General features: G+C 45.0%; 1 protein-coding gene across 1 annotated transcript in view; it reads right to left on the bottom strand.

Moving 5' to 3' along the window:
• The window catches only part of LOC126088503 (GTP-binding protein Rit2), a 98867-nt gene that overhangs the window by 70502 nt on the left and 3814 nt on the right, over window positions 1–24551 (bottom strand). The window contains exon 3 of the mRNA XM_049906646.1: window positions 8259–8332. Coding sequence (XP_049762603.1) covers window positions 8259–8332 — 74 coding nt within the window. The remainder of the gene's footprint in view (window positions 1–8258; window positions 8333–24551) is intronic.

Here is a 24551-nt window from a genome sequence, read left to right as displayed (position 1 = left end):
GCATGGCCCAGTAAATATACATTACAATAGAGGATAACAGGTGATAATAACAGAGTAATTTTCCTGGTTTATTCCTACCAGAAACGAGTTTTTAGATTATGTATCGTGTTCTCTGGAGGTTAAAATGTATCGTCAGAAAGATGGTCCAATATTATGTTGTAAGCCACCTATACGAAAATGTTTGAGAACATGGATAAGACAGAAATGAGACTATTATTAGAGGTTGATAGGTTTATTTTCACTTTTATAATCATGAGTTATTGCATTATATTTCATTTTTTAAAGAAACACATATTTATTACCAAGTAATTTCAAATCAATTTGGTACACTATTTAACTCATTCTTTCCATGCTCCATCTGTGAATGGAATGTGGAAAAACTTTAATATATGGCACAACTGACAATGCATTGTGCAGTGCACTTGACCACGATTTTCAGAGTATATCAAACAGTAGAAAATCCGGGATGGAATGTAACAATATTGTGAAAAGGAAAGCTGCCACTCACCATATAACAGAGATGCCGAGTCGCAGATAGGCACAACAAAAAAACTGTCACAAATATAGGTTCCAGCCAGTATGGCCTTCATCAAAATTAGATGACAAACAGGCACAGACACACATCCATGCAAATGCAACTCACACACACGGCTGCAGTCTCAGGCAACTGAGGCCGCACTGCTTATAGATGCAGATGTAAAGAATGAGTAATAATTAATAAACTGTTACTATACCCATTATTATTGACTACAAAGTATTCGACATCTACATCTACGTCTACATCTATGTGATTACTCTGCTATTTGCAATCAAGTGCCTGGCAGAGGGTTCAATGAACCATCTTCAAACTATCTCTCTACCGTTCCACTCTCTAACGGTGCGCGGGAAAAATGAGCACTTAAATTTTTCTGTGCAAGCCCTGATTTCTCTTATTTTATCATGATGATCATTTCTCCCTATGTAGGTGGGTGCCAACAGAATGTTTTTGCAATTGGAGCAGAAAACTGGCGATTGAAATTTCATGAGAAGATCCCGTCACAATGAAAAACACTTAATGATTGTCACTATAATTCACGTATCATGTCTGTGGCACTACCTCCCCTATATCGCGATAATACAAAATGAGCTGCCCTTCTTTGAACTTTATCAGTATCATCCGTCAGTCCCACCTAATACGGATCCCACACCGCACAGCAATACTCCAGAATAGGGTGGACAAGTGTAGTGCAAGCAGTCTCTTTAGTAGATCTGTTGCACCTTCTAAAAGTGTTCTGCCAATGAATCACAGTCTTTGGTTTGTCTACCTACAACATTTTCTATGTGATCATTCCAAATTATGTAATTTGTAATTGTAATACCTAAGTATTCAGTTGAATTTATAGCCTTCAGATATGTGTGACTTATCGTGTAATCGAAATTTTGCAGATTTCTTTTAGTACTCATGTGATTAACTTCACACTTTTCTTTATTCAGGGTCAATTGCCACTTTTCACATCACACAGATATCTTATATGAATCATTTTGCAATTCATTTTGGTCATCTGATGACTTTACAAGGTGGTAAATGACAGAATCATCTGCAAATAATCTAAGAAGGCTACTCAGATTGTCTCCTATGTCGGTAATATAGATCAGGAACAATTGAGGGCCTATAACACTTCCTTGGGGAATGCTGGATATTACTTCTGTTTTACTCAATGACTTTTCATCTATTACTATGAACTGTGACTTTTGTGATTGGAAATCACGAATCCAGTCGCACAACTGAGGTGATATTACATAGGCACACAGTTTGGTTAGAAGACGCTTGTGAGGAACGGTATCAAAAGCCTTCTGAAAAGCTAAAAATACAGAGTCAATTGGACATTACCTGTCGACAGCACTCATTACTTCATGAGTATAAAGATTGGTTGGTTTTGGGGTTTGATGGGGGCTAAACATCGAGGCCATCAGCCCCCAGTTCCAAACAGACATACTTGTAAAAGGCCTATACAGTAAAAGTGTAACCTCTGCATCCAGAGGGAGGGAACACCAAGGGGTACAAAGCTAAAATGAACACCACAGTAACACAAAACAGAGGACACTTAAAAGGAGCAGAGCAAATAGTTGACTAGAGTAAACAGATTACAGTGGTTGATGGATAAGGTAAAACGTCAACCTCTCAACTACCAATGAAGAACCTCCAGCTGGAAAGCATTGATAGAGGGACCAACACAACTTGTTACCATAAGAGACACTATTTTGGTATCCACGTCACAATTAAAAGGCACTGGAGTGGGTGTAGCTGGAGGCTCTGAGCACTATGGGACTTAACATCTATGGTCATCAGTCCCCTAGAACTTAGAACTACTTGAACCTAACTAACCTAAGGACATCACACAACAACCAGCCATCACGAGGCAGAGAAAATCCCTGACCCCGCCGGGAATCGAACCCGGGAACCCGGGCGTGGGAAGCGAGAACGCTACCGCACGACCACGAGATGCGGGCTCGGGTGTAGCTGGAGAAATCATGCGAGAGCGCCCACACTAGAGTGAGTGATAAAACCCAGCTGAACGGATAAAACGTAAAACTGAGTCAGCTATAGAGGCATCGTCGCCTAGACTTAAAGGAAGGGCAGCTGGTAAATTAAAGGACTGCCGCAAGGGGCCTAAAAGGGGGCAGTCCATCAGAGGATGGACCACAGTCAGCCCTGCATCACAGCGACACTTGGGTGGGTTCTCACGGCGAAGGAGATAGCTGTGGGTCAACCGCGTATGTCCAATTCGGAGACGGCAGAGAACAACTGAGTCCCTACGCGTGCCCCTCAAGGATGAGTTCCATACGGCCGTGGATGACTTGACCATGTGGAGCTTATTTGGCGTGTTCAAGACAGACCATTCAGAATTCCAGACATTGCGGACCTTGCGATGTAGGGCTGACCGGAAATCTCTTTCCACAAGACCAAGCTCCAGGGCTGGGGAAGTGGTGGTCTGTTTGGCCAACCGATCAACACGTTCATTTCCTGGAATGCCTATGTGGCCCGGAGTCCACACAAACGTCGCTGAACGACCACAATCGGCGAGAGCAAAAACAGCACCTTTAATACCGTGCGCCAAAGGGTCCTGAGAAAAACACTGGTCAAGTGCTTGCAATCCACTCAGGGAGTCACTGCATATGACAAATGACTCCCCAGGGCAGGAGGAAAGGTGTGTGAATGCACGATAAAGAACAATCAGCTCCGCAGTGAAAACACTGCTCCCGCAAGGCAGGGAATGCTGCTCAATGTAGTCACCATGGATGAAAGCAAACCCAGTGCGTCCATCGACCACAGAACCATCAGTGTAGACTACATATGCATAGCAAAACGAGGCAAGAAGAGCCAGGAATTGTTACGAAGACTGGCAGGTGGAATGGAGAACTGAGTCGCAGGACAAATCCAAGCAAAGCCGCAAGCGAGGGAGGGACCAAGGAGGGGTAGAAGAAGAGGGCCGGAAGGATGGAGGAAGTGGAAAGGACTCAAGTGACGAGAGAAGGGAACAAGCGCGGACCGTGATCGGGAGACCCGACCTAGGCCGCCATTGTGGGGAGGGGACTGCGGAAGATGGGAAAAGGAGCCTGCGGTTTGGGTGGTTGGGCGAGGCATGGATGCGGGAGATGTAAGATGCAAGCAACTGTTGTCAGTGGAATCGTAGGGGAGGGATTCCAGCTTCTACAAGAAGGCTAGTCACCAGACTAGTGGGAAGGCACCTGTCGCCAGTCTTACGTCACAATGGAGAAGCAGGTCGAGGATCTGCAACATTGAAGATGCTGCTGAGTCGTACACCAAGTTCCCGTAGTCGAGACGGGACTGGACTAAGGCCTTATAGAGCTGTAGGAGAGTTGTTCGTGCAACCCCCCAAACGGTGTGGCTGAGGCAGCGAAGGATGTTGAGGTGTCCAAGTGAGCTGAGCATCGAACAGCATGCCAAGGAAGTGATGCATCTCCTCAATACAAAGGAGCTCATTGGCAAGGTAGAGCTCTGGATGGAGGTGGACCGTGCGACGACGACAGAAATGCATCAATCAGGTCTTGGAGGCTGAGAACTGAAAACCATGGTTGGATGCCCAAAAATGTGCCTTACGGTTAGCTCCCTGCAGCCGCCGTTCAGTGGCACTGATGCTTGGGGAACTGTAATAAAGACAAAGTCATCAGCATATAGAGAGGAACAGACCAATGAGCCCACCACAGCCACAAGACCATTAATCGCCACCAAAAAGAGGGAACACTGAGAACTGAGCCCTGCGGGACACCGTTCTCCTAAATATGAGCAGAGCTAAAATACGCACCAACTCGAACCTGAAAGTAGCGATTGGAGAGGAAATTCCATAGAAAAATCTGAAGTGGACCCCGTAAGCCCCATTCGTGCAGCGTAGAAAGGATATGATGGCACCAGGTGGTATTGTACGCCTTCCGAAGATCAAAGAAAACAGCAACTAGATGTTCTCGCCGAGTAAAAGCTGTACGAATAGCCGACTCTAGCGAGACTAAATTGTCGATCGCAGAGCAGCCCTGATGGAAGCCCCCCTGTTGCTAGGCTAGGAGCCCCCGAGCTTCGAGGATCCACATGAGCCGCTGACTCACCATCCATTCCAGGAGTTTGCACATAACGTTGGTAAGGCTGATAGGGTGATAGCTATCAATCACCAGCGGATCTGCACCAGGTTTCAGCACCAGGATGGTAACGCTATCCTGCCAACGAGTTGGGAAAATGCCCTCCATGCAGATGCGGTTAAACAGGGTGAGTAATTGACCCTGACAGTGCGCCGAGAGATGACTAAGAAACTGGTTATGAATTTGGTCTGGACCTGGAGAGGTATCGGGGCAAGCTGTAAGGGCACTTTGGAACTCCCATTCACTAAACAGGGCGTTGTATTGTTCCCAACGGTGCTTGCGAAACAACTGTGTATGCTCAGCCTGCTCTTTAATGGCACGGAATTCTGCGCTGTAGCCTGCTGTCACAGAAATACGAGCGAAGTACTCTGCCAGATGTTTGGTGATTGGGTCAGTACAAAGTGTACCCCAAAGAGAACGGCAATTGGGTCAGTGCAAAGTGTACCCTGAAGAGAAAGGCAAGGGACAGATGCATGAGGGCGAAAGCCAAAAATGCGCCGAACCCACAACCACATCTGAGATGGGGAGGTGTGAGAACCTATGGTGGCAACATATCGTTGCCAGCAGTCCTGTTTGCTCCGCCGGATTAACCGCTGAGCCTGGGCCCGCAGCTGTTTAAAGGCAACCAGATTCTCCAGGGAAGGATGACGCCGGTGTCGTTGCAGGGCTCGCCGGCGGTCCCGGATAGCTTCTGCAATCTCTGGTGTCCACCAAGCGACTGACTTACTCCTTAGGGTACTTGAAGAGCAGGGGACAGTTGTCTCGGCAGCAGAAACAATGGCCATAGTGACCTCGTCAAGTGCCAAATCAATGTCAACAAGAAGCGGAGCAATGGCCATAGTAGCTGAGGTGTAGGCTGCCCTATCAGCTCCACGAAGAGACCATCGTGGCAGCTGGTCAGGGGGTTGGGATTGAAGAAGAAAAACCAGGATAGGAAAGTGGTCGCTACCACAGAGGTCGTCGTGGACCCTCCAACTGAGGTATGGAAGAAGACCTGGGCTACTAAGAGAGAGGTCAGTGGCCGAGTATGTGCCATGAGTCAAGCTAATATATGTGGGAGCACCAGTGTTAAGGAGGCAAATGTCCTGCTGTGCAAAGAGAGCTTCAACATTCCTACCCTGGCCCGAGATCTGGGCCCCACCCCATTAAGGGTGGTGTGCATTAAAGTCCCTGAAAAGGAGGAATGGCGGGGGGAGCTGGGCAAACAAGGCAGCTAGGTCGGCAAGAGGGACAACCTCATCTCGGGGAAAGTAGAGGGAACAGATGGTAAGCTCCATTCCTGCCTGGATTCTAACAGCCACAGCCTTGAGAGCTGTGTGAAGTGGCAATGGGGCACTAGGAACTGTGGCAAGAACATAAACACAAACATCGCCAGACACCCTGTTGTATTCTACGCCATTCTTATAGTAACCCTGGTAGCCACAGAGGGAAGGGGTCCACTGAACAGGAAACCAGGTTTCCTGTAGGGCCAGACAAGTGGCAGGGAAGCGACACAAAAGCTGTTTCAACTCAGCAAGCTCGTGGAAAAAACCATGGCAATTCCATTGAAGGATAATGGTATCTGACTGAAGACATGAAAGAACCTGGAGGGGGGGGGGGGGGGGATAGGTTATGCCTTAGAAGCACTCGCCGCCACCGAATGCAAAGTAGCCTGATCAACTTCCAGAGGAGCTGCGGGTCGAGCAACATCTAGCTCCTGAGGGGACGCTAGATGCTCCACATCATCTGCAGGTGCAGGGGTGAACTTTTCTGTCTCTATGTCCTTCTCCTTTTTCTTTTTTTCTTTTTGGTAGGGTCCTGTTTGTCCTTCAGTTTACCAGGCTGGGTGGGCTTTTACAACCCAGTCTCATGGACTGAGGAAGACCTGGAAGCCCTACAGGCCTCAGGAGGTGGCTTTCTCAGCCACTGGCTGACATCTGGAGGGGCAGTAACCATGGAAGGGAGGGCATCAAGCGATCTCTTCCATGCGAGGAGAGCCAGAGGAGGAGGAGGGCACTTCTCCAGCACAGAGGTTGGGACTGAAGTCCCCAAAGAAGGAGGGGTTGTTACTCCCGATATTGATAGGGGAGCAACGGAAGAGGGTGTTCCGCCAACTACCGGGGGGGGGGGGGGGGGGGGGCAGGAATAGATGGCTGGGCTGGAGGGCCCACAAAAAGCGGCTGAGCTTGTGGGCTCGTCGCCAGGGATGGTGACATCGAAGCTGCTGCAGCAAACGTCGATGAAATGTGCACAGGGTGAAGTCTGTCGTAATTGTGTTTAGCCTCTGTGTAAGTGAGCCTGTCCAAGGTCTTATACTCCATAATCTTCCATTCTTTTTGATAAACTGCTGAGTCTGACGAGCACGGTGAATGTTTCTGTCCGCAGTTGACACAAACCGGGGGCGGCAAACACGGGACATTGGGGTAGGAGGCACGTCCACAATCCCGACAGGTAGGGTTGGCGTCACATCTCGATGACATATGCCCAAACCTCCACCACTGAAAGCAGCGCATGGGAGGAGGGATGTAAGGCTTAACATCACATTGATATATCATCACTTTGACCTTCTCGGGCAGGGTGTCTCCCTCGAAAGCCAAGATGAAGGTGCTGGTGGAGACCCTACTATCTTTAGGTCCCCTGAAGACACGTCATACAAAATGGACACCGCGGTGTTACAGATCTGCACGAAGCTCGTCGTCAGACTGCAACAACAGGTCATGATGAAAAATATGTCCCTGAACCATATTGAGAATCTTATGAGGCGTAATGGAGACTGCAACATCACTGAGCTTGTCACAAGCAAGCTATTGCATCTGCATACTCTGAAAGGAACCTGATTGGTATACCATCTGGACCAGAAGCACTGCCTTTATTAAGTGATTTAAGCTGCTTTGCTAGACCGAGGATATCTACTTCTATGTTTCTCATCTTTGCAGTTGCTCTTGATTGGAATTCGGGAATATTTACTTCATCTTCTTTGGTGAAGGAACAGATTTCTCATTGAAATACTTTGACAACTTTTAAAGACAAACATAGATTTATGGGCTATCATTCAAATGGAATATTGTGAGAGTCTAAGAATGAAATGGAACAACTTGTCTTAAAATCTTAAATGAAAGTCGCAGACAGGCACAACAAAAAGACTACTGAACATGTAAGCTTTCAGCCAGAAGTCCTTGTTTTTTTTTTTAAAAAAAACCACATGCACACACATGCATGCACGCACACACATTTACACTCATGCAAATGCAACCCTCAAACACATGATCACTATCTCTGGCTGCCAAGGGCTCTGGCCTCAGTAGCCAGAGACAATGGTCATGTGTGCGAGTTGCATTTACATGAATGTGTTAGTGTGTATGTTGTCTATTTCAGAAGGTCTTCTGGCTGAAAGGTTACTTTTTTAGTAATCTTTTTGTTGTGCCTGTCTACAACTCAACATCTCCGCTGTATAGTGAGTGAAATCTATCCTTTTTATAATATTGTAATATTCCGTACTGGACTTTCTATTGTTTGATCTTATATGAAAGTGAAACAATACAGTCTGAAGGAACATGAAACAAAAGGGGTTATCTCTATCTAATATTATATTTCATCTGATAACTCTCATAAAAAATAGGGCACTAGTAGTAAAAACATCCTATTACCTGGCCCGCAGTATCCAGTATATCCAGTTGTGATGCTTCACCATCAATTACAGCTTGTTGTTGGTATGCATCTTCTGCAAAACAATGAACAATTAACATTTTCTTGCACTTATAATGTAATTATAACATTTTAACCTAATTTGCTGACAAAAGTCACTTTCAGCTGAACTGCGATCTATACAATCACGATAAAAAAAGTCATGTAGACTTCGTCCCTTTCTCTAAGGTTTTGTTCTGGTGCAAAGGTATCCACCAAGCTCCCATCTAATGAAAATCCAAGAAGTTAGGAACATCTCATTCACCACTTGTCATACTGAATATGCAGATTTAAGGATTGAAAAATTATTGTAGCTTCATGGCAAGTAGTAGTGCTCCTGTAAAGCTCCAGTACAGGGATTCACTTTTTAAATTTATCAGTAATTATATTATTTGAAAAAATCATTGTAAACAGGTAAATATCAAGCTACAAACAGGAGACAAAATGCACAATCTGGGTGACTCATCCCCTCACCTTGCATGATGTCAGGAGACAGCTCATTAAGCTGGATAAGCAAGGCAAGGTGAATGAAGTCCAAAAACAAGCAATAAAAATAAAATGTTAATTACATGTTCAGCACATCATTTGCGTAATTTTATCTGAATGTTGTGGACAGAGTTCGGTTACATAAATTGCTCGTCAGTATGGCTACATACTGGGCATTTATATGCTAATTAGTACAACACTGGCTTCAGTTTCATAGGAGTATTACTCACATAGTATACTTATGATAGGTAATAAAGTATTAATTATTAACTCAAAAAAATAAAGCTATATAATCAAAAAATCGAAGCTCCAGGTAGGAATAATATTAACAATGTAGGAAAAGATAGATTGCTACTTACCATAGATTGGTTGGTTGGTTTGGGGAAGGAGACCAGACAACGAGGTCATCGGTCTCATCAGATTAGGGAAGGACGAGGAAGGAAGTCGGCCGTGCCCTTTTGAAAGGAACCATCCTGGCATTTGCCTGGAGCGATTTAGGGAAATCACATCTTACCATAGAGATAACACGCAATGTTTCAGAAAGGCACAATTAAAAGACACTTACACATAAGCTTTCAGTCATAGCTTTCATCAGAGAAAGAGAGATACACACCATTCTTTCACACAAGTAATCACATGTCATGCACACATGACCACCAACTCCAGCAGCTTGGACCAGAATGCAACTATCACATGGAGTGGTAGCAGCAATCTGGAAGGGGCAGTGAAGGGGAGGAGTGTGCAGGGACTAGACTGTCAACAGGCACTGCTTCGGGAGGTTGCGGGTTAGAGGGGTGGGGAAAATACACTCCTGGAAATTGAAATAAGAACACCGTGAATTCATTGTCCCAGGAAGGGGAAACTTTATTGACACATTCCTGGGGTCAGATACATCACATGATCACACTGACAGAACCACAGGCACATAGACACAGGCAACAGAGCACGCACAATGTCGGCACTAGTACAGTGTATATCCACCTTTCGCAGCAATACAGGCTGCTATTCTCCCATGGAGACGATCGTAGAGATGCTGGATGTAGTCCTGTGGAGCGGCTTGCCATGCCATTTCCACCTGGTGCCTCAGTTGGACCAGCGTTCGTGCTGGACGTGCAGACCGCGTGAGACGACGCTTCATCCAGTCCCAAACATGCTCAATGGGGGACAGATCCGGAGATCTTGCTGGCCAGGGTAGTTGACTTACACCTTCTAGAGCACGTTGGGTGGCACGGGATACATGCGGATGTGCATTGTCCTGTTGGAACAGCAAGTTCCCTTGCCGGTCTAGGAATGGTAGAACGATGGGTTCGATGACGGTTTGGATGTACCGTGCACTATTCAGTGTCCCCTCGACGATCACCAGTGGTGTACGGCCAGTGTAGAAGATCGCTCCCCACACCATGATGCTGGGTGTTGGCCCTGTGTGCCTCGGTCGTATGCAGTCCTGATTGTGGCGCTCACCTGCACGGCGCCAAACACGCATACGACCATCATTGGCACCAAGGCAGAAGCGACTCTCATCGCTGAAGACGACACGTCTCCATTCGTCCCTCCATTCACGCCTGTCGCGACACCACTGGAGGCGGGCTGCACGATGTTGGGGCGTGAGCAGAAGACGGCCTAACGGTGTGCAGAACCGTAGCCCAGCTTCATGGAGACGGTTGCGAATGGTCCTCGCCGATACCCCAGGAGCAACAGTGTCCCTAATTTGCTGGGAAGTGGCGGTGCGGTCCCCTACGGCACTGCGTAGGATCCTACGGTCTTGGCGTGCATCCGTGCGTCGCTGCGGTCCGGTCCCAGGTCGACGGGCACGTGCACCTTCCGCCGACCACTGGCGACAACATCGATGTACTGTGGAGACCTCACGCCCCACGTGTTGAGCAATTCGGCGGTACGTCCACCCGGCCTCCCGCATGCCCACTATACGCCCTCGCTCAAAGTCCGTCAACTGCACATACGGTTCACGTCCACGCTGTCGCGGCATGCTACCAGTGTTAAAGACTGCGATGGAGCTCCGTATGCCACGGCAAACTGGCTGACACTGACGGCGGCGGTGCACAAATGCTGCGCAGCTAGCGCCATTCGATGGCCAACACCGCGGTTCCTGGTGTGTCCGCTGTGCCGTGCGTGTGATCATTGCTTGTACAGCCCTCTCGCAGTGTCCGGAGCAAGTATGATGGGTCTGACACACCGGTGTCAATGTGTTCTTTTTTCCATTTCCAGGAGTGTAGAACAAAAAAGGAGAGCAGCAGGGAAAGATGAGTATGTGCATTAGAAGAGGGTGGCAAACAAACAGTGCAGGAGATGAGAATGGGCAGGAAGTCATAGGATGAAGGGGTTGGGAACTGCTGGGTGGGGGTGTGGGAACAGGATGTTGCCATAGGTTGAGGCCGCGATAACTATGTGAGTGGAGAAAGTGTTGTAGGGATATCTCCCATCCATGCAGTTCAGAAAAGCTTGTGGTGCATGGGAGGATACAGACAACATGAGTAGTGAAGAAGCCACTGAAGTCAAGGATGTTATGGTTCAGCTGCAAGCTGTGCCACAGGATGCTCTGCTTTGCACTTTGTTACAGTTTGGCAGTGGGCATTCGTCCTGGTAGACAGCTGGTTGGTATTTGTGTGTGTGTGTGTGTGTGTGTGTGTGTGTGTGTGTGTGTGTGTGTGTGTGTGTGTTGTGGTCTCCAGTCCAGAGACTGGTCTGATGCAGCCCTCCACGCAACTCTATCCTGCACAAGCTTCTTCATCTCCAAGAAGCTGTTGCAACTTACATCCTTCTGAATCTGCTTAGTTTATTCATCTCTTGGTCTGCCTCTACGATTTTTACCCTCAACGCTGTCCTCCAATACTAAATTGGTGAACCCTTGATGACCCAGAAAATGTCCTACGAATCGATCCCTTCTTCTAGTCAAGTCGTGCCACAAATTCCTCTTCTCCCCAATTCTATTCAGTACCTCCTCATTACTTATGTGATCTACCCATCTAATCTTCAGCATTTTTCTGTAGCACCACATTTCGAAAGCTTCTATTCTCTTCTTGTCTAAACTAGTTATTGTCCACATTTTGCTTCCATACATGCTACACTCCATACAAATACTTTCAGAAAAGACTTCCTGACACTTAAACCTATACTCGATGTTAAAAAATTTCTCTTCTTCAAAAATTTTTTCCTTGCCATTCCCAGTCTACATTTCATATCCTCTCTACTTTGACCATCATCAGTTATTTTGCTCCCCAAATAGCAAGTCATCTACTACTTTAAGTGTCTCATTTCCTAATCAAATTCCCTCAGCATCACCTGATTTTATCGCAGGAAGAGGAGATTAGTGCTTAATGTCCCATCGACAACGAGGTCATTAGAGACAGAGCACAAGCTCCAATAAGGGAAGGACTGGGAAGGAAATCGGCCATGCCCTTTCAAAGGAACCATCCCAGCATTTGCCTGAAATGATTTAGGGAAATCACAGAAAACCTAAATCAGGATGGCCGGAGACGGATTTGAACCGTCGTCCTCCCAAATGAGAGTCTAGTGTGCTAACCACTGCACCACCCTGCTCGGTCTGATTTAATTAGACTACATTCCATTATACTCCTTTTACTTTTGTCGATGTTCATCTTGTATCCTCCTTTCAAGACACTGTCCATTCCGTTCAACTGCTCTTCCAGGTCCTTTTCTTTCTCTGACAGAATTACAATATCATCAGCAAATATCAAAGCTTTTATTTCTTCTCCCTGGATTTTAATTCCTACTCCATTTTTTTCCCTTTACTGCTTGTTCAATACACAGATTGAATAACATCGGGGACAGGCTACAACCCTGTTTCACTCCCTTCCCAACCACAGCTTCCCTTTCATGTCCCTCAACTCTTGTAACTGCCATCTAGTTTCTGTACAAATTGTAAATAGCATTTCACTCCCTGTATTTGATCCCTGTCACTTTCAGAATTTGAAAAAGAGTATTCCACTCAACCTTGTCAAAATCCTTCTCTAAGGTTACAAATGCTAGAAACGTAGGTTTGCCTTTTCTTAATCTATCTTCTAATGTAAATCATAGGGTCAGTATTGCCTCACGTGTTCCAACATTTCTACAGAATCCAAACTGATCCTCCCTGAAGTTGGCTTCTAATAGTTTTTCCATTCGTCTGTAAAGAATATGTGTTAGTATTTTGCAGCTGTGACTTATTAATTTTCACACCTGTCAACACCTCCTTTCTTTGGGATTGGAATTATTGTATTCTTCTTTAAGTCTGAGGGTATTTCGCCTATCCTATACATCTTGCTCACCAGATGGTAGAGTTTTGTCAGGGCTGGCTCTCCCAAGGCTATCAGTAGCTCAAATGGAATGTTGTCTACTCCTGGGGCCTTGTCTCAGCTTAGGTCTGTCAGTGCTCTGTCAACTCTTCACACAGTATCATAACTCCCATTTCATCTTCATCTACATTCTCCTCCATTTCTATAATATTGTCCTTAAGAACATCGCCCTTGTATAGACCCTCTACATACTCCCTCCACCTTTCTGCTTTCCCTTCTTTGCTTAGAACTGGTTCTCCATCTGAGCTCTTGACATTAATACAGGTGGTCCTCTTTTCTCCAAAGGTCTCTTTAATTTTCCTGTAGGCAGTATCTATCTCACTCGTAGTGATATATGCCTCTACATCCTTACATTTGTCCTCTAGCCATCCCTGTTTAGCCATTTTGCACTTCCTGTCTATCTCATATGTGAGATGTCTGTATTCCTTTTTGCCTACTTCATTTACTGCATTTTTATATTTTCTCCTTTCATCAATTAAATTAAATATCTCTTCTGTTACCCTCGTCTTTTTACCTATTTGATCCTCTGCTGCCTTTACAATTTCATCTCTCAAAGCTACCCATTCTTCTTCTACTGTATTTCTTTTCCCACTTCTGGTCAATCATTCCCTAATTCTCTCTCTGAAACTCTACAACCTCTGGTTTGTTCAGTTCATCGAGATCCCATCTACTTAATTCTCACCTTTTCGCATTTTCTTTAGTTTTAATCTACAGTTCATAACCAATAGCTTGTGGTCAGAGTCCACATCTGCCCCTGAAAATCACTTACTATTTAAAACCTGGTTCCTAAATCTCTGTCTTACCATTATATTGTCACAGAAGAAGCTGAGTAGCACAGTCACTGTGGTGTACTGGTTATGATACTAGACTATTGCATGGAGGGTCATAAGTTCAAAATTCACCTGAACTGTAAAATTTTAATTTCTATATTCAGTTTGAGTACATTCTAGAAATATCCACAAATGTCAAGAATCATTGTACTGGAATCTTCTGTAACTGTATATATACTGTATGTGTTCTGGCTGGAGGCAGTTTAGTCCGCATTAACGTATGTGCAAGTGCTGAATAAACCTTCGTTAAGTGAAGTAAGTGTTCGTCATTCATCCAATTACACCTTCTATGTGACATTATTCTTGTGGTGACACTGGGTATTGGAACTTGTGATAGCGCTCATTATCGACCACACAGTGGCTCCCATCAGGCCACGACAGAGCTGCCGTTTACATGGCGAGAAACCCGAGTTCGAGCCATATTAAACAGATCTCAATCAATCGGAGACCGAAGAAGAAGAGGACATAACGATGACAGCAGCTGTGTGCCACCACATGAGACATCCTTCCATGTTCTCTGGCGATGGTGGCCAAGATCCAAACAAGTAGCCGTAAGTATATGAGCGTATAGCTAAATTTAACAAATCGGATGACACTGTGCGTTTGGCTAACGTATTTTTCTACTTGGAGGGCACTGACAAGCAATGGTATGAGAACAACAAGAAGTAGTTCACAAGCTGGGAAGTATTCCAGGCGGAACTGCGCAAGTATTTTGACGACACACGACGCCAGAAGTGCAAGGCTGAAGATAAATTAAAGTGCAGGGCACAGTGTCCAGGAGAAACTACAGCATCTTACATTCAAGATGTCTTGGAGCTGTGTAAAATAGTGGATCCTAGAATGAAGGAGGAAGATAAGGTTGCACATCTCATGAAGAGTGTTGCTGAGGACATGTATCAAGCCCTACTCCTGAAGGTGGTTTCGACAGCAGACGACTTCATAAAATGGTGCCAGTATATTGAGACAATGCATCAAAAAAGAATTACACGCAAGATGTTTGAACGGCTTCCAAACATCATATCGATGTCTGTGATGGAGGAAGCAACTGATTTCACAAGTGTTCTTCGTCAGATAGTGAGAGAGGAAGTTCAGAAGGCACTTGGATTGCGCAGTGAGCAAAAAATCGAGACACTTCAAGAGGTCATAAGGGAGAAAGTGGAACAGACATTGAACCCAATCTCTCATCCTTCATTCCCCTTTAATATGGTGAAAAGTCGAGAACAAGGCAAAGTAATGTTTCTACAATGCTGCATGAGGAACCTGTTTGGGCACCAAGAAAGACTGACATCTGGAGGACCCAGGATAATCAACCAGTACGTTTCCACTGTGGACAACTGGGACATGTGGAGCACTACTGTCAAGAAAGGTGGCGGATATTTGATGACCCCCGCGCCAGAAGACAGAGGACCGATCTTAGCCGATGCCAACTCCGGGATGATGAAGATGAACAAGAAGATGAGGGTGCAGGACGATGTAGGTCACCATCACCGCAAGCTAGCCGCTGGAGAGGATGCTCTCCAACATGCCGATCAAGGTCTCCCCATTGCTGTTTACAAGCTCCAGCCGATCCCTTAGCTGCCTCAACCTAGAAAACTAAAGGGTGCAACCTTCCTTGGAGGTGAGGCCGCAAAAACGAAAAATCCTCCACCTTCAATCATCACAAAAACGATAGGAAACTACGTCGATATCCTCATGGATGGCCAACCAGCCCAAGCTCTTGTGGACTTGGGAGCATCATATTCAGTAATTTCAGAGAAGTACTGTTGCCAGTTGCAGAAAACTGTATTCGTCAACAACAAAACATTTCTGCTGAAGATGGCTAATGGGAAATATGTAAAACCTACAGGAAGATGTACCATTCGTGTGGGTATAAGTGGCCATACACAGCCCTTAGAATTCATCGTCTTACAAGAGTGTAGTCATGACATTTTCAGATGGGACTTTTTGAAAGCTTCTCAGGCAATTATCGATTGTGGTCGCTCGAAGATTATGCTAAACGAGATGAGATACTGTGGACAGGAAGATGGGCATTCGAGGGTGTGGAGGCTGTGTGCTGCATGAAGTGATCATTCCTGCAGTCAGCACTAGAAAGGTAGCTGTCATGAGTCATGTCATGCATCAAGCCATGGACCTTGTAGTGGAATGTAAGAGAAGCATACAACTGAAGAATAACTTGGTCATCACGATCTCTGTTGTCTCATTTAAGAATGGATTCGGTGAATTGTTGATAGTTAACTGTCGGCGCGAGAACCGCAGGTCCTTCCAAGACGCATGTGCATAGGAAACGCTGACCTGTTAATTGCAGAACAGCTGAGCATCATAGAATCCTCCCATGCCGAGCCTGTGGGCAAAATTAGCACTACTACTATGAGACAAGATCTTCTAGCTCGACTGTCACCAGATCTCACTAAGGAACAACAGAAGATGCTACTTGCCATTCTTCAAGAGTTCTCTGAATGCTTCAATCCACAAGTGAAGATCATATTAGACAAATCAAGGTGAAGCACTGGATTAGCACTGGAGACCATCAACCAATGAGCCAGAGAGCATATGGTATGTCAGCAACGGAACGTCGAATAATTCACGATGAGGTAGAGAAAATGATGAAGAATGACATCATTCAGCCTTTGCAGAGCCCATGGTCATCACCAATGGTTCTTGTCAGGAAGAAGGATGGCAGCTGGTGCTTTTGTTTTGATTATAGGAAGCTTAATGAGATAACTAAAAAGGACGTTTATCCTCTGCCACGAATTGACAATACACTAGATTGTCTGAAGGGGGCTAAGTTTTCCTGAACCATGGACATGTACTCGGGATACTGGCAAATCGAAGTAGATGAGACCGATTGTGAGAAAACTGCATTCATCACCCTGGAGGATTGTATGAGTTAAAGGTGATTCCATTTGGTTTGTGTAATGCACCACCAACTTTTGAATGGATGATGGATAATTTTCTGAATCACCTGAAGTGGACCATGTGTCTTTGTTATTTAGATGATGTTATAGTTTTCTCAGAGGCATTTGATGAACACACAAAAAGACTGAGAGCCATTCTTAAGTGTCTCCAACAAGGCAGACTGAAACTTAATCCAAGAAAGTCTCTTTGGAGCAAAAGAAATTAAAATACTTGGATAACTCTTGTCAAACGAAGGTGTTCGGCCAGACCCAGAAAAGGTGAGACCTATAACGGAATTTTCTATTCCTAAAAGTACTAGAGATGTGAGAAGCTTCTTCGGATTATGTTCTTATTATTATCATTTTATCAAAGACTTTTGTATCAAAGGCAGGTCACTCCAAGAATTGTTAAAAGCCGATGCTAAATTTATCTGGGGTGGTGCTCAACAAGATTGTTTTGATGTGATGTGAAAAGTTCTGACGACTGACCCTGTACTTGATCTGTATGATGAGAGAGAACCTACAGCACTACACACAGATGCCAGCGGGTATGGGGCAGTGCTGTTCTGGTACAAATTTCGGATGGAAAAGAGAAGGTTATAGCCTATGCTTCTAGGACACTTAGAAAAGCCACGAGAAACTATTCATCTACAGAAACAGAATGTCTTGCTGTGATCTGGGCCATGTGTCAATTTCGACAGTATCTCTATGGAAGGCCATTCACAGTTGTTACAGACCGTCACTCACTTTGTTGGTTGACAGGTCTTAAGGATTCAACAAGATGGCTTGCCAGATGAGCACTACATCTTCAAGAGTATGACATTACCATAGTGTACAAAAGTGGAAGAAAACAGTAAGATGCTGACTGTCTCTCAAGAAACCCTGTGCAATATCATCAAGACTTTGATGAAGATAGCGACTGTCTCGCTGCACTCCAGGATATCTCTGCTGAGCAGAAGAAGGATGCCAAGATATCTCAAATTATGCTTGCCTTAAATCAGTCAGAGGACATGAAAGGACAATTTAAGGTAGTTAATGGATTACTTTGCAAGATAAACTTTGATCCATTTGGAAAGAGGTGGCTACCAGTGATTCCTAAACACATGCGCTTAGATGTTCCCAATTCCACCAGCTGAAACGCCTTTCCAGCCTGTTGGGATAGACCTCCTTGGACGATTTCCAACGTCTGCTAGTGGCAATAGATGAATTATTGTTTGCACTGATTATCTGACATGCTATGCCATTACAAAAGCCATGGAAACAGCCAAAGTATCTGAGGTAGCCAAATTCATCATGGAAGATATTGTATTAAAACATGGTGCCCCAAGGTCATTAATTATGGATCGAGGAAAAGTTTTTCAATCAAATCTCATGACAGAGATAAACCACCGGTGCAACATTACTCATCACACGACAACTGCCTGCCATCTGCAAAACTAATGCGCTTACTGAACACCTCAATAAGACCTTGGTTGACATGTTATCAATGTTCATCAATGCTCAGCAGAGCAATTGGGATGAGTTGCTACCTTTAGTTACGTTTGCCTACAATACCACCAAACAAGACACCACATGATTTACACCCTTTCTCCTGGTGCATGGGTGAGGCGACTACAATGATGGACACTGTGATTCCATTAAATCCTGATGACGTGGACGACAATTACATTGGCAAGGTGTTAATCAAAGCTGAGGAAGCTCAGCAGTTAGCTCGACTCCTCACGCTGCAGATTCAAGAAAACGATCGCCGAAAGTATGACGCAAGCCACTGCACTGTTGTCTACCAGCTAGTGACCTCATCTGGATCTTCACTCCAGTTCGGAAGGTTGGTCTCTCTGAGAAGCTCCTCAGGCGCTACTTTGGACCTTATAAGGTTGTAAGACAGTTGTCTGACCCTTCGGCTCCTCCTGACTATCTTCAGGCGCATACACCGCATGTCGGCATGCACCCTGGACTAGGTTCTCAGCTGTTTCCTAGCTCCCCTCGGACCGAATGGCCGGGTGCGAGTGGCACAGCCTCGCCTGTTGTTAGGCTCCCCACCTCGTCGCATACGTCAACATGGGGTCCTCCCCACGGCGGGCGGAAGCCTTATAACACAACCGTCCGCCGATTTGCGGGGGAGGAATGTGGTGTCACCGCCAGACACCACACTTGCTAGGTGGTAGCCTTTAAATCTGCCGCGGTCCGCTAGTATACATCGGACCCGCGTGTCGCCACTGTCAGTGATTGCAGACCGAGCGCCGCCACATGGCAGGTCTAGTGAGACGTCCTAGCACTCGCCCCAGTTGTACAGCCCACTTTGCTAGAGATGGAACTGACAAATAGCGCTCTCATTTGCCGAGACGATAGTTAGCATAGCCTTCAGCTACGTCATTTGCTACGACCTAGCAAGGCGCCATGACCAGTTTATATTGAGATTATCTAATGTATCAACAGGAGCGATGTTCACCAATTGTGGATTAAAGTTAAGTATTCTACCAGTTACTCTTGTTTGGCTAGTCTTATTTCTCTGACCTGTTCCAGACCTCACGCCAGCCTGTGTGAGCTTAATCGCGTGCCTTTCGGCATCCTCGCATAGTGACTTGGCTGTCTTGCCAAGTCACAACAAACTCCTGTGCCATTTTCTCTCAAACTCCCAATCCTTCCACCACCCCCTTGAACCAGTCACAAAGGAGTGCCCCTTTGTTACCCAATACCACCCTGGACTGAAAGAACTGAACCACATCATTCACCAGGGCTTTGATTGTCTATCACCATGTCCTGAAATGAGGGAAACCCTACCCAAGATCCTTCCCATCCCTCCTAAATTGTTGTTCCAGCACTCACTCAACCTCCATAACATCCTAGGCCATTCCTATCCCTTCCCAAACCCAAACCCCTTGACACAAGGATCATATCCCATGTGCAGGACCTGCCCGATCCACCCACCCAGCACTTTCTCTTCCTGTCCTGTTACAGGTTTATCCTACCCTACCAGTTCTGCTCTGCTGAAATCATTGCACAGCTTTTTACATTGGTGTGACTACCAACCAGTAGCCCACCAGGATTAACACCTAACGCCAAACTGTGGCCAAGAACAAAGTAGACCGTCCTGTGGTACAACATGCAGCTGAACGTAACACCTTTGATTTCAGTAGCTGCTTCACTACCCAAGCCACCTGGATCCTCACCTCCATCACTAGCTTTTCTGAAGTGCGCGGATGGGAGTTATCCTTACACAACATCGGGGCCCTGGAGCTTTGTTCAGTTTCAATGATCTCAGCTATTTCTCAACACCATTGACACTACTATTTATTTCATTCAGCATCTCTATCTATAGCCCTAGTCTTTGTTTTACACCTATTATGCAATAGACTCTGTTTCCTCAGAAGCTTCTTTACAGTGACTGTATACGATGGAGATTGCCTCCTATTATGAACTGTTCTACTGGGTACATATCTATACAGTGCATGGTCAATTATTCTTTTAAACGTGAGCCAGAGTTCTTCTATATGTTTCTGACCTGTGCTGAAAATTTCAAGTTCCTCACTGAGATATGACATTACTGCTTTTAGCAATTTCGATGTGCATGTCCTCAATGTGGTCAGGTCTATTTATTGCCATGAAATCCAATATATTTCCATCATGAGTAGGTTTCTTAGCTATCTGTTCTGGGTAATTTTTAGAGAAGACATTTAATAAAGTTTCACAGGATGTCTTATCACACCCACCACTAACAAAACTGTAATTTTCCCAATTAATTGTTGGATGATTAAAGTCTCCACTGATGATTTCGGTATGACTGGGGAACTTACGTACAAGTGAACTGAGGTTTCCTCTGATGTTTTCGGTTACATCAGTTAGCCTTCTGCCACCGAGCAGTGTGTCAGCAGTGTGCAAGTAGCAGCAAGTGGCTTATTTAGCGTTCATATAAGTGTAGCAGTCAAGTTGAAAATTTGTTTGAGTGTTCTTAGCACACTTGTTTAGTTAAATCGGTCAAATCATTGTGTAGTTTCGTAATTAGCAGGGGCAGATTTGCATTTTAACATCTGTGACGTGTAAAGTCGCGTTTCTGTCATTTGTTTATTTCTTTCAAATAGTCTTTGTACGTTACTGACAGTACAATTAGCCTTCTGCCGCCGAGCAGTGTGTCAGCAGCGCACAAGTAGCAGCATTACTGCATTTACTAGGCAGTCTTGTATTTTAATAACCATTTAAATTTTGTGTCAAATTGTTTGTGCTCTCTGTAGATTAGTTCAGACATTCTTTGCACAACAGTATTTAGCATGGATAGGGGCTGTGACTGCTGTGTTCAGATGCGAGCCGAGTTGGCATCCCTTCGCTCCCAGCTTCAGGCAGTGTTGGCTTCAGTCACACAGCTTGAGGCTGTTGCCAATGGGCATCACTGTGGGGGTCCGGACGGGGGTTTGTCGGGGACGGCCAGCTTGTTCCACGCATCCCCCCGATCGGACTACGGCTGTGGCTGCCCAGGATACTGCCCACATTGAGGCTGACCCCTCACCCATGGTAGAGTGGGAGGTCATCTCGAGGTGTGGCAGAGGGTGAAACACATTCTGGAGGGCTGAATGGAAGGCCTCTCCAGTTTGTCTGACAAACAGGTTTCAGGCTCTGTCTCTGGCTGATACTGATCTTCGGTCGGATATGGCTGCTTGTCCTGTTCCAGAGGTTGCCCCTCAGTCTGCAAGATCCGGGTGGTCACAGAGGGTGGGCTTACTGGTAATTGGGAGCTCCAACAACAGGTGCGTAAGGGGGGCCCCCTTAGGGATATGGCTGCAAGGGAGAGGAAGAAAACCAATGTGCACTCCGTGTGCATACAGGGGAGGGAGTCATTCCAGATGTGGAAAGGATCCTTCCGGGTGCCATGAAGGGTACAGGGTGCACCCATCTGCAGGTGGTCGCTCATTTCGGCACCAATGATGTGTGTTGCTATTGTAGTGCTACAACGATGAAAATTAATATTACGACAATGTCAAACCTTATTTCCATGATTTAAAGAAGTATTCATGATATGAAAAATGTAATTATAATTTTATTATTTTCATTTTTGTGCTAAGTGTATCAAAGACTTTCTAGTGCATGGAATAAATTAGCATTGTTTGTACTACGAAACTATATATTATTGTTAAGGGTTAAGCATGTAATAATTCAATGTAAGACATTTTGTTGAGTCTGAATTTTGTTCTCGTACTGGTCGGTAGAGAAGGAAAAGTTCCTTAATCGATGTGAAGGTATAAAGGCTGTAAAAAGGAGAGAGAGAGAAGGTAAATACAATTTATTCAAAACAAATATCTCGAAGGTGTAACGCCTTGTGATTTCCTATAACTAAAAATTGCAAGGTCTAATCTGAGCATGTCCTGAATAACAGCAAAGAACATTTATGTTATCATATATTTTCTTCGTTTGATTACGATTGTGATTTGCATGTTTCTTTTTGTTACGCGACGTGTTATGAATATTTTCATTAAACGCGCAAAAGTGCACACAGCTTTAATTGAACCTGCATCTTTCGGAAACAATAACTTTTAATCAGTACAATTACACAAATACTGTCTAAATCGTAACTGTGATTGCAAAAGTGTTTCCTGGACCAAATAATTCTTATAAAATGTGTATTCTCCAAAGCGAGCAGCATTGCACTGTCGCTGACTTGCAACAATCGAAAGAGTAAAAAACGGTGCTTAAATAAAATTGCCACCTTTTAATAATTATTATTACCTCATTAAATAAATAAATAAATAAATAAATAGCAATTCAGTGGCTATCCAATCAATAAACAGAGGCGGCAATTCACTATGAATCAGAGGAAATCCTCCGGCGGCTATCTGATTTGGTGAAGACTACCCAGTCTCACTAGTGGGGTGAAAGCAGAGTTCACCATCTGCAGCATCGTCGACAGGACTTACTGCGGACCTCTGGTACAGAGCCGAGTGGAGGGTCTGAATCAGAGGCTGAGATGGATCTGCGACTGTGTGGGCTGCAGATTCCTCGACTTGCGCCATAGGGTGGTGGGGTTTCGGGTTCCGCTGGATAGGTCAGGAGTCCACTACACACAGCAGGTGGCTACACGGGTAGCAGGGGTTGTGTGGCATTGACTGGGCAGTTTTTTAGGTTAGATGGCCTCAGGCAAGTACAGAAAGGGCAACAGCCTTAAAGGGTGTGGGGAAAAGTCAGGACATGCGGGGACCAAGCAGCAATCGGTATTGTAATTGTAAACTGTCGAAAATGCATTGGTAAATGCCGGAACTTCAAGCGCTGATAGAAAGCACCGAAGCTGAAATTGTTATAGGTATGGAAAGCTGGCTGAAGCCAGAGATATATTCTGCCGAAATTTTTACAAAAGCACAGACGGTGTTGAGAAAGGATAGATTGCATACAACTGGTGGTGGCGTGTTTGTCGTCGTTAGTAGTAGTTTATCCTGTAGTGCAATAGAAATGGATAGTTCCAGTGAATTATTATGGGTGGAGGTTATGCTAAACAACCGAGATAGGTTAATAATTGGCTCCTTTTACCGACCTCCCGACTCAGCAGCATTAGTGGCAGAACAACTGAGAGAAAATCTGGGATACATTTCACATAAATTTCCACACCATGTTATAGTCTTACATGGAGACTTTAATTTACCAGATATAGACTGGGACACTCAGATGTTTAGGACAGGTGGTAGGGACAGAGCATCGAGTGACATTATACCGAATGCACTATCTGAAAATTACCTCGAGCAATTAAACAAAGAACTGACTCGTGGAGGTAACATCTTAGACCTACTGATAAACAGACCCAAACTTTTTGACTCTGTAAGTGCAGAACAGGCTGTTGCAGCATCCCTGAATATGGAAGTAAATAGGAATAGAAAAAAGGGAGGAAGGTTTATCTGTTTAGCAAGAGCAATAGAAGGCAGATTTCAGACAACCTAACAGATCAAAACGAAAATTTCTGTTCCGACACTGACAATGTTGAGTGTTTATGGAAAAAGTTCAAGGCAATTGTAAAATGCATTTTAGACAGGTACGTGCCGAGTAAAACTGTGAGGGATGGGAAAAACCCACCGTGGTTCAACAACAAAGTTAGGAAACTACTGCGAAAGCAAAGAGAGCTTCACTCCAAGTTTAAACGCAGCCAAAATCTCTCAGACAAACAGAAGCTAAATGATGTCAAAGTTACCGTAAGGAGGGCTATGCGTGAAGCGTTCAGCGAATTTGAACGTAAAATTCTATGTACCGACTTGACAGAAAATCCTAGGAAGTTCTGGTCTTACGTTAAATCAGTAAATGGATCGAAACAGCATATCCAGTCACTCTGGGATGATAATGGCATTGAAACAGAGGATGACACATGTAAAGCTGAAATACTAAATGCCTTATTCCAAAGCTGTTTCACACAGGAAGACCGCACTGCAGTTCCTTCTCTAAATCCTCGCATGAACGAAAAAATGGCTGATATTGAAACAAGTGTCCAAGGAATAGAAAAGCAACTGAAATCACTCAACAGAGGAAAGTCCACTGGACCTGACGGGGATACCAGTCCGATTCTACACAGAGTACGCGAAAGAACTTGCCTCCCTTCTAACAGCCGTGTATTGCAAGTCTCCAGAAGAACGGAAGGTTCCAAATGATTGCAAAAGAGCACAGGTAGTCCCAGTCTTCAAGAAGGGTTGTCGAACAGATGTGCAAAACTATAGGCCTATATCTACGACATCGATCTGTTGTAGAATTTTAGAACATGTTTTTTGCTCATG

This window comes from Schistocerca cancellata, chromosome 6 (assembly GCF_023864275.1).
Source record: "Schistocerca cancellata isolate TAMUIC-IGC-003103 chromosome 6, iqSchCanc2.1, whole genome shotgun sequence".
In the NCBI taxonomy this organism is placed as follows: Eukaryota; Metazoa; Arthropoda; class Insecta; order Orthoptera; family Acrididae; genus Schistocerca; species Schistocerca cancellata.
Note: the sequence above shows the minus strand (reverse complement) of the source record. Positions and strands in the feature narration are given on the sequence as shown.